Below are 11,811 nucleotides of genomic sequence, written 5' to 3' on the forward strand. Positions count from 1 at the left end.
TGCTCATCTAAGTTGGAGGCAACATTTGCGAGCTTTTCCGACATTGTTAGCTAGAACAAGCTGTTGTTGAACAGCTGTTATTTTTGTACTACAGTCCACAAAATTAAATAATTTCCAAAAATTATTTTGGTATTTGTGGAAGAGGCAGGCTTTCTGACGGCAAAATACTGTATAAGATTACCTGTTTGAGCTGTTTGCACGTAGACACACTCTCAACCAACACCAACACAGTGCTGGAGCCCTCAGAATCTTTGTGTATCTCCTTCAACACTTCGGAGAGAGTTTCCCACTTCGGACTCACCTCAGGACATATTTCTGAAAGTAGAAAATCGCTACATGAACTAAGCACACACAAGCCATAAAAATACCTTTTCAACAACCCACACAGGAAGCTGATAGTTTATGTACTCTTTGTAGAGTAGAAAAACGTTTATAGAGAGGATCAGTTAAGTCATCTAAAACCGGTACCGTCAGCTGGAATGTGGTAATATCATCTAGGAGAATACAGAAAAATAGTGTATTTAAGTGTTTTTATTGTATATAGGCATATTTTTTTCAGCAGTGTGGCAAAAAGTATGGTTTGCAACGTGGCCTTTTTTACGTAGTAGGTATACCATTACATCAGTTACCTAAAAAATTCTTTTTTGTTCTTCACAACTGTTTTTCACATTACTTCAGGCTCGACCTAGGGGTTGCAGCATTATCACCTAAAATAATTAATCTTATGTCAGTAAAAAAATCAAGAATAACATCTACTTCATCAAAATACAAAATAAAATCAGAAACCTCTAATCACCAACCTATATCTAGTAGAATATTTCACAACGATGGAAAGACAGCTTAGAACCCACCAAAGGTAGTACCGTAGTGGTACTTTTTGTTATTGTTGAGCCAGTGACATTTTTAATGAATCACAGAAATCTCATTGAATGGGTTTCTACTCTGTTATGACACAACACACCTTGCTTGCTGTTGTACAGCCTCCTCTTGGCAGATACAAACAGTGTTTCAGCAGAGTCCAGCATGATCCAGCCAGAACAGCGCTTGGCGTAATCAGAACTGCGAAGGGTCAACAACAAAGCCTGTAGTCTCACACTGTCACTCTGCGTCAATGTCCTGTACAATAGTTAGACTTATTGGGGCTCAGAAAGAGTAAAATACAATGTTAAGGAGATATAAACGACTTCGGAGTTCTTGAGTGAAGCTTGACAACTCTCCAATCGATTGTTGAACTACAGTAGATCCCTACGCATTTTAACTCCTACCATCTGAATCGCTTCTGCAAATAATATAAAAAATATAAAACTACAGTGATAAGAACTGTTACATAGGAGGCAGACACCAAGAACATCATCATTGACTCTGACGGCCTCAGACACACAATCTTTGTCTAGCGTGATCGTGGCAAAATTTTCAACACTACGGAACAGTTTTTTGGACCATTGTCCCCTGCAGTGACGAATATCATCGTATTTAGTGATAGTTGTTAACTCTAGAATATCTCCTGCGGTCTTGAAGACATCATCACTGTCTTAAGCGGTCGCGAAAACGTAATCAACGCCCTCACAATTGAGGTGAAAGTGTGAATTTCAAAATCACAAAATGTTTGCACAGTCGTAAAAACCTTTTCACCTTACCAATCTCTCATCATAGAAATTACAGAGGATAACTACTACTTACGTGATGACGGAGCGCAGTATTTTTAAGTCTGACAGCAGTTGTTTGGTGTTCCCACTCAACTGATGCCACACAGGGTCCAGCTGTAGTTGTAGCAGCTTGTGGAACGTCTTAGACAAAGCGTTCTCTACAGATATTGTGTCTGTCTCCAGCTGTAACAGATTTGAATGATTTAGAAAAGTTCTGCAAAATTTTAAGGATCTCTTGTGAGCATAGTAGGCTTACTTTAAGAGTCCAATCTGGCATAAGAAATACGAAGCTTAAAACTATACACAAAACATTACAATAGTTCACTGTCACTGACAGAAGTTTTAACTAAAGAAGGTAGGATTTTGTTAAGTTGTATGTTAAAGGGGGATAGCAGCTAGCTTACCTTGGAAGAAATACATGTAGGCCACAGATTAATTAACAGCTGTGTCTAAGGACTATGTCAGCCTTAGTCACTAACAAGACTACAAGATCGTGCCACTCATCCTACACTCATCTCCATCTGTACTTGGCTTAAAATACCTACTGTTTATGCTTGCCATTTCAATGAAAAGTAAAAGTAAAGTAAAGTAAAGTAGAACACACAGGAGAAACATATTTCATCCCCAGGGGGAGACTTAGTCAAGTGTAGAAAAAGAGTATGAAAGGAGTATGTAGAGTAGACAAGCTATGAGTTACAGAGATGCTCAGGAATAGTGGCCTAAACTCATACCTTCCTTAGTTGAAAATTATATCAGTGACAGTGAATTGTTGAAATGTTTTGTGTTTCTTGTGCCGATTTGGACTCTTTCCATCTTTCCAATTCAAGAAAGACATGCTAATCTTAAGAAAGAATTCTGAAAACCTAGAATTTTTAGCTCAGGTTTTTGGATTTTATTTATAGACTTCTAATAATTAATAATTGTCACTGAAAGATGTGTAGGTACTTTTAAAGTCAATTCCACTCCTAAGTAAATATAAAGAGCGAGAGTGTATATTGATTGATATCATCATCATTGACTTACGAATTTGAAGTAGACATGTCTATATGGGCCAGCTGTTGCCATTGTTATTCAAAACATTGTTGAACTTAAGTGTGTCAATGCCGTACCAATACCAATGCCGTGTCAATACTTACCACTATAACACAAATATATATAGCAATTAGCAATATAAGTCTAAGCAAGATTATTCTATAACTGACTGAAATGTTAACATGAGAATCAAATATCAATTATACTTTTGTCAACGGATCTTAGAAGATAATTTCTTCTTGAGAATTTCCGCGCAGATCAAAATTTTTCCTCACCGATGGATTAAGACGTTTAATTTCCTTTACGCAGAAATGAACAATATCCAACACTGCCGTCTGTATTGCGGACATGAGGGGGGTGAGGGGTATGTGCAGCTCTACAACCATTGCCTGTAACATAAATTACATTGATTAAAGTTATGAATTAGTCCATCTTTGTGCAGTAAACACAAAATAATAACAATATGAACACAAGTTTTTCATTCATTCAAAAAGTACATCTAAGAAATTACTATGATTGTTTATAATTGAATTGAATTAACGATTTTTGTTAATATTTTCATCTCTATTGGACAAAAAAATATAACAAAAGCTTTGTTTAGCTGGATTCTTTCTTAATGTGAAAATAAGAGAGGTCTTCATTTTGCACCCATTGAGCCCCAATAGTATATATATCAGCCATCAAAAGAAACATAACCAAACTTTGACTTACTACTGTCTATGCGAGCCTTAAAATGGTCTAAAGCTATACTTACTAAGTAGCTGCAGCCTTGGAGTTAAACTTAGAACTGCTGCACTTAGGCTTTAGGTTTACTAGTATTGATAATGTGCTGTATTGGGTTGATCAGTGAATTAAATAGTTGTCTCCCTATCTAGAAGACAGTATGCCTAGCTGATTACGGGTTTGAATCCCATCTCGGCAAAGGTTCGGCGATCAACTAATGAGAAATTAACCTATTTGTGTCAGGGCTTGATGGATGGGGCACCAGAAATGAAGTGATAAACAGTAAAAGTTTTGGATGGAAGTTTATGAATTTAGTGGAATCCTTTTGAGTTCCCTGGGAATCAGACAACGCAGAGTTAATAGAAACAAAGGTTTATAATTTATCAAACAAATTACCTTCCGCTTTTCAAGACTAGAATTGACAGTGGCGTGAAAACGAGGCCAGAGAAACAGGTTCTTCACAAATAACGATTTCATAATTCGGTCGACTTTGGCAAACCCGACAGTGAAAGCCTCTGGGGACGAGGAGAACGCCTTTATGAATCCAGTCTGTAACAGAAATGCAATCAAGTAAACAGATGAGTAATTAAGAATAATTAAGATATAAGTTACTTAGGACAAAAAGTTGTAGTCCATCCAAAAAGTTTTTAAGATAAAAATGAGTGAAATAAGGAAGATGAATTGTAATTTTGTCTTTTAGCTGAAAAAAAACTTGCTGACCTTAATGAGAATAGAGAGCATAATTGATTTCATCCTTTACTCATCTTTTCCTGAAAATAAATACCTTGGTCTGAGTTGAAAGTTGTATTAATCTAACCTAATCACTAATCTAGTCAAAGGAATCTGGTAGTTAGTTCTACCTTATGAGTTTAAAGGCCATTTAAACACAAGAAAAATAATGAGGAAGAAACAAAAAGAATTATCAAAATCTCATACCAAAATTGCAAACAATTAATTCCTAATACATAATGAAGTTTTGATTTAATAAATTCATAAAAATGTACAATTTATTAATTACTTAGGCTCAATGTGATAAGGCCTACCTTATTATCCTGACGGTACAGTCTAAGCGCAAACGCCTCTTGGCAAGACTCCAGTATCTTGTGGGCTCGCAGGACAACAAACCCCGTGACATGAGCTACTGGAACTCTTCCTCTCAACAGGTCCACCACCAGGATGCGAGCAGACACCATCAACACTCCCCCCTCCAGGTACACCTTTTCTCTGCAAACATCACAACGTTGAGCCTAGGAAGATAAACAGCAACAGAACTTGCACTCATTTTCTCCAACAGTGGTTGTTTTGCACTTAGACAATTTTGAATTTAGGTTATATCTTAAAGGAATTGGCTAGCAAGGCATTTTTTGAAAAGTAATAGAGTTAGCTTGCCTTAGAAAATTACAGTCCAGAGGCTGATAAACCTTCTCTCTGAAGAATTTATACTTATATCAGTGTTATGTTTTTGTGTTCTTCTATTGTGTATCTATTGGCTATTGGCCCCTGGGCTCTAGGCTTTTTTTCAAGTAAGCTAGCTGTACTCTATTTCTTTTGAAAAAATCCTCAGTCAACAATTTGTGCACATTCACAGTATAAAAACAAAATTTCCATTTACTTTTAGAGAATTTACAGTAGGCCTAAGTGTCAATATATTTTTCAAGAGTGTTGTATATAATAGTGTGTAGACTCCTCAGGATTGAAGTTACTCTAGATTACAGGGTTTCCCGATGCTCCCTAAAACTCAAATCACTCTAAAACTAACCCAAAAATTTGGGTGAACATTGTATTTAGACACACTTATTTAGATCACTGGTCCCAAATCTTTCCCATGAGAAAAGTCGTTTCAGTAACGCCTACTATCGGTCCAGTTCAATAGTTTAACCTTAATAAAGAGATGTCACTTTTCCTAATGGTAGTCCAGTAAAACCGGCGTCATGTTAAAAAGTATTCGGATAAGAGGGTGTTCAATCTCCTAACAGACTGTTTGTAAATTAACATATGATTGAATTTATATTTGTAAAAACACAAACAAAAACAGTAGGTATTGTATTTTTTAAAGTTTTACAAGCAAGTCATAAGTTAAATAAAGTTTCATTTTTTATATGATTTCATGCAGTTTTCTAATACAAACAATGTTGGACACTCGACATTGTACATTTTGGTCCTTCACCCCGCGATAAAACCACGACCTTAAGGTAAATTTAAATTACTTACAAACTTTGCAATATTTATTCAGTTGTACATTCATTCAAGTTTTATTGAACATTAACAAGCCATGCCAAAGCAAGATCAGTTACAACAATTAGTGAAAGCTAGAAGTAATATTAAGGCTAAACTTACAAGATGTAAAAACTTTTTTGATAAATGTTTAGGAAGTCAGCATGTAAAAGAATTACAACTTAGGCTACAAAAGGTAGAAGGAAGTTGGGTAGAATTTGAAAATGTGCAATCTAAGATTGAAGATATTGATTCAGATTCAGAATTGAATCATGAAGCTGAAAGGGATGAGTTTGAACAGCAATATTTTGTGCTTTGTGCAGAAATAGCTAACTTTATTGAACAACACACGTGTCCACCACCACAAAATAACGAAGTTGTTGTTAATCACAATTCTAATTCAAATAACAGTACACAGTCCTCAGACTCGTCCATTTCAGTTCGACTACCAACCATAAATCTACCAAGATTTTCTGGGAAGTTTGATGAATGGATGCCCTTCTTTGATTCCTTTTCAGCATTAATTGACAAAAATGAAAGTTTAAATGATGTCCAAAAGTTGCATTACCTAAAAGCTGCACTCACTGGTGATGCAGCTAATGTAATAAAGAACTTAGAGCTATTAGCTTCTAACTACAACGTAGCTTTAAGCTTACTTAAAGATCAGTTCCAAATCATTAGGCTTATCGTACAGCAACATGTAAGATCACTCTTTGAGCTTTCTCTCGTACAAAGGGACAACCCAACAAGCTTAAGGCACCTACTAAATAGCACTCTAACTCACATCAGGGCTTTAGAAGGGTTACAGATAAAGATTAATGAAAATGATCCATTCATTGTCCATCTCATAACTACAAAGCTTGACACATCCACACATAAGGAGTGGGAACTTTCAACCCTACCAAATGAACTTCCTACTTTAAAGGAACTTACAGACTTTTTACAAAAAAGATGTCAAATGTTAGAAAACGTCAACCACAGCATTGTTCACACTAACTCAACGTCATTTCAACTCCATAACAAACCTGCCCATCCAAGACAACACTTGGCTCATCCTCATAAATCAAACACGAAAACATATGTTTCTGTCAAAGAATCCATCTGCCTCATATGCGATGGAAACCATCCTGTGTATCAATGCAGCGAACTTATTAAGGCTTCTCATGAAGAACGATTAAGCAAATTGACAGCAGCAAAACTCTGTTTTAATTGCTTAAAACCGGGCCATCGCGTAGAACATTGCAATTCTAGAGGATGTAAGCATTGTAATAAGAAACACAACACTGCACTTCATTACAACACATCAGACCCAAGGCATAAATCATTACAACCAAAGAAAACTGCTACATTTAACAACAAGCAGGGAAGTAGTGATGACACATTAAATACCAGTACTACTACAACAAGTCTAAGTACTAATTTCCAAGGTGGAGAGGTTTTATTATCTACAGCATTGATGGATGTTATAAGTCCGAGTGGAATTAAATACACGTGCAGGGCATTCTTAGACAATGGCAGCCAATCTAACTTTATGACAGAAAATCTCTGCCAAAGGTTAAAACTAAAGAAAGAAAATTCAAATGTATTAGTAACAGGTATTAACGAAGGAACAACTAAAACTACAAACAAGGTACAAGCAACATTTCAGTCAAGAAATTCTAATTACAAAGCAACTGCAACATTTTTGGTTCTTCCTAAAATAACAGGGTTACTTCCAACACACACTGTTAATACAAGTCAATGGGATATCCCTGGAAATATCACTTTGGCAGATCCCACATTCTGCAAACCATCTAAAGTTGATATTTTGTTAGGACAAAAGTTTTTCTTTGATCTTTTGGAAGATGGAAGGATAAAGAATCAAAATTCACCAGTACTTCAGAACACAAAGCTCGGCTGGATAGTTGGAGGCAAAGTACACCATCAAAAGTCATCAACTGAAACGTCTTGTCATCTAACTACACTGGAAAGCCTTGATAAGAATATTCAAGCATTCTGGAAAATTGAAGAAGAACCTATAAAAAAGGCGACAATGACATCAGAAAATAAACAATGTGAAGAAATGTATGACAATTCAGTTCAAAGAGGCGATGATGGGCGCTACACTGTCAAAATGCCTCTGAAGCAAGATCCAAATTCCCTAGGAGATTCCAAAGAATTAGCAATCAAACGATTTTATCAAGTTGAAAGACGATTAAAAAATAACAGTGAACTGCAAAAACAATACAAATCCTTCATGCATGAATATGAGGAACTTGGACACATGGAAAAGGTTACTGCAAATGAAACTGACAAACCAGTGTATTATTTACCCCACCATCCAGTTATTAAGGAAGCCAGTTCAACAACTAAATTAAGAGTAGTTTTCGATGCTTCAGCAAAAACTACAACAGGGATATCTCTGAATGACTCGCTTATGGTTGGTCCGACTCTTCAAGATGATTTATTTTCTATCCTATTGAGATTCAGGATTCACACTTACGTTCTGACAGCAGACATAGAGAAGATGTATCGACAAATCTGGATCCATCCAAGTCAACGAGACATGCTAAGAATCCTTTGGAGAGAAGACAACTCAAAACCTGTCCTCATTCACAGGCTCAATACAGTTACGTATGGAACAGCATGTGCTCCTTACTTAGCAATCAAAACTATTCAACAATTGGCTCAAGATGAAAGATCACAATATCCACGAGCTTCCAATGTAGTGATGAAAGACTTTTATGTGGATGATGTATTGACAGGAACAGACGACATTAATGAAGCAAGGGTATTAAGAGATCAACTGGTCGGTATGTTAAAGTGTGGTGGCTTCAATTTGCGAAAGTTTAACAGCAACAGTAACGCACTTTTAGCAGAGCTTCCAGATGATATGGTGGAAAGAAAAGCACATAAACTTCCCAACTCTAATGATAGCACAATCAAGACCTTAGGCATTTTTTTGGATGCAGATTCTGACAAAATAAAGTACAAGTACATGTTATCAACAGACAATAAGGCAGCTTCTACAAGTGTAACAAAGCGAACTGTGCTCTCAGACATAGCAAAACTGTTTGATCCTTTAGGAATCATTTCTCCAATTATAATAAATGCTAAAATACTCATGCAAGACCTGTGGAAACAAAATATGAAATGGGACGATGTACTCCCAGAACAATTACACAAGAGATGGCTACAATTCAAACAGGATTTAACATTGCTCAGCAATTTTAATGTATCAAGATGTGTAAGAATGATCCAAACAGAGGGAACTTTTGAACTTCATGGTTTTTCAGATGCTTCTGAAAAGGCATATGGAGCAGCAATTTACTTGAGACACGAACTAAGCGATGGAACTGCTAAAACTACTCTTCTCTGTTCAAAATCTCGTGTAACACCACTGAAAACACAGTCACTTCCAAGATTGGAATTATGTGGAGCTCTACTCCTAACTGAGTTAATGTCAAATGTCAAAACCGCTCTTATCAACAAACATATTGAAAGGGTTACATACTGGACGGACTCTACAATTGTTTTATCCTGGTTAAATGCAGAAGCAGCATGCTGGAAAACATTCATTGCAAATCGCATTGCAAAGATCCAGGATCTAAGTGATTATAAAGATTGGAGACATGTGCCAAGTCAAGACAACCCCGCAGATCTCGTATCCAGAGGTTTAACAGTCGACGAAATCATAAGATCTGATTTGTGGAATTCAGGGCCATATTGGTTATCGTTAGAACCTTGCAACTGGCCAATTACTTCCATAACACCTTCAACTGACATTCCAGAAAGAAGAAAGTCCACAGTTTCTGCTGCAATAGTTCAATCAAATGAAAAACAAACAGATAATGACTATATACTGAAGAAGTTTTCCAAGTTACAGAAACTGATTCGTGTCACCGCATATTGTTTGAGATTTATAAAAAATTGTAAAACTCAAGATTCAAAGATTGCAGGACCTCTAACACACGATGAATTAAACCACAGTCTTAAGCATTGGATAAAACATGAACAGAAACGTTTCTTTCCTCAAGAACTACAATCATTGTCAAACTCAAAACAAATTCACAAGAAAAGCAAACTAATAACACTTCATCCATTTAAGGATGATGAAGGAATCATTCGAGTAGGCGGTCGACTAGCCAACGCAAAGTTAGATCAAAGTCAAAAACACCAAATTGTATTGCCTGCTAAATCCTATTTCACTCATTTAATAATTGAAAATGAACATATTCGCAATCTCCATGTGGGTCCTCAAACACTTCTATACATCATAAGACAACAATATTGGCCACTAAATGCCAAGAACATTATAAGGAAAATCATCCATAAGTGCATACCATGTTTTAAAACAAAGCCGAAATGCACACAACCTGAAATGGGAAACTTACCTGCACATCGAACGAATCCATCACAGCCTTTTGAGATTACAGGAGTTGATTATTGCGGACCGATATGTTTACGGTCAAACCACCTTCGAAAGTTTTCATTAATTAAGAGCTACATTGCAGTCTTTGTTTGCTTTACCACAAAGGCTATTCATTTGGAATTAGTATCCAACTTAACAACTGACGGCTTTTTAGCAGCATTCAAGCGCTTTACATCTCGAAGAGGCTTATGTAACCACATATATTCCGATAACGGAACAAACTTTGTTGGAGCCAATAACGAAATAAAGGAACTTTACTCCCTTCTTAAAAGTAATGATCATCAAGAACAAATCATAAATGCTACATCTTTTCAAGGCATCAAATGGCATTTCTCGCCTCCAAATTCACCCCATTTTGGAGGGCTTTGGGAATCCGCAGTTAAGTCCGTAAAGCAGCATTTAAGGAAGGTTGTGGGAAACGCCAATTTCACATTTGAAGACATGTATACTGTGCTTACAATGATAGAGGCGTGCCTGAATTCAAGACCTATAACTCCTCTGTCATATGATCCTAAAGATCCCCTTCCTCTAACACCTGGTCACTTCTTAATTGGGAAAGCACTTACAAGTTTACCAGATCCAGATTATACATTTAAGCCAGAAAATTGTCTATCACAGTGGCAACGATTACAACAGCTTATGCAACACTTCTGGCGCCGTTGGTCCAAGGAATACCTCTCTCAATTACAACAAAGGCAAAAGTGGTTCACGACTGCCAATAATATCAAACCTGGTCAACTAGTCATAATCAAAGATGACAATCTACCACCTTTAAAATGGATTACTGCTATTGTTGAAGATGTTCATCCTGGACTTGATGGAAAAACTAGAGTGGCTACAGTGCGAACCTCTACAGGAACATTCAAGAGATCTGTAAATTGCCTGTGTGTATTACCAATTGAAAATTGAAAAGGCCAAAGACAATCAATAAGACATTTTTTGTAAATAGTTTATTTTTTGTATTTTGTTGAAAGTGGTACTTTCAAGGTGGGCGGCATGTTCAATCTCCTAACAGACTGTTTGTAAATTAACATATGATTGAATTTATATTTGTAAAAACACAAACAAAAACAGTAGGTATTGTATTTTTTAAAGTTTTACAAGCAAGTCATAAGTTAAATAAAGTTTCATTTTTTATATGATTTCATGCAGTTTTCTAATACAAACAATGTTGGACACTCGACATTGTACAGAGGGTACACTGTATATTTACTTTTTACTTTACTTTAAAATTTAATTACACGTACAATGCTGATCAAGAAGTTATTTACTGTGTCCTGGACTCTTCTTATAATAAGCTACCAGAACTATCCCTTCAACATTTTTATTTTTAATCAGCCACTTGGTTTTCCTTTAAAATGAAATGACATGATGGTAGTTACATTATATTGTCTGACTCGTCTCCACACATACGTTATGTTGTATCACCTGTCGGTATTGGTGGTTTCAGAGGTAATGACTCTCGGCAGCGGCGTAACTCCTTGCTTCTCTAACTCAGTGACAAAAAACTCCTCTTCTCTCTGGGAAGCTCCCAACACCAACACCAAGTTGCCGGGGTCGCAGTAGACTTTCATCAGGTTCATAATCACAGTCTCCATTCTCAGCCCTCTGAACAAAGTAAATGTAAATTAAAAAGTAGGTATGGATGTAAAAACAATATTTCTCACAAAGCCAAATCCAAGCCATTAGGCTATTAAAGTAGGCCTACTGTCTCCCTTGTATTATGCAGACCACAGCATATTCACCACGAAAAACAGAAAGACATCACTCTTCCATAAGGTCTCA

At 36.4% G+C, this 11,811-nt stretch overlaps 1 protein-coding gene across 1 annotated transcript in view; it reads right to left on the minus strand.

Moving 5' to 3' along the window:
- Nucleotides 1-11,811, minus strand: part of LOC128994043 (DNA repair endonuclease XPF-like) — a 30,963-nt gene that overhangs the window by 9,984 nt on the left and 9,168 nt on the right. The window contains exons 6-12 of the mRNA XM_054418252.1: nucleotides 11,455-11,634; nucleotides 4,445-4,625; nucleotides 3,798-3,950; nucleotides 2,954-3,067; nucleotides 1,681-1,829; nucleotides 962-1,116; nucleotides 182-315 (exon numbers count right to left, since the gene is read on the minus strand). Of these exons, the coding sequence (XP_054274227.1) occupies nucleotides 182-315; nucleotides 962-1,116; nucleotides 1,681-1,829; nucleotides 2,954-3,067; nucleotides 3,798-3,950; nucleotides 4,445-4,625; nucleotides 11,455-11,634 (1,066 nt within the window). The remainder of the gene's footprint in view (nucleotides 1-181; nucleotides 316-961; nucleotides 1,117-1,680; nucleotides 1,830-2,953; nucleotides 3,068-3,797; nucleotides 3,951-4,444; nucleotides 4,626-11,454; nucleotides 11,635-11,811) is intronic.

The sequence above is a fragment of the Macrosteles quadrilineatus genome, unplaced genomic scaffold, assembly GCF_028750875.1.
Source record: "Macrosteles quadrilineatus isolate MER2022 unplaced genomic scaffold, UCM_ALF_1.0 Scaffold_5__1_contigs__length_97177068, whole genome shotgun sequence".
Classification (NCBI taxonomy): Eukaryota; Metazoa; Arthropoda; class Insecta; order Hemiptera; family Cicadellidae; genus Macrosteles; species Macrosteles quadrilineatus.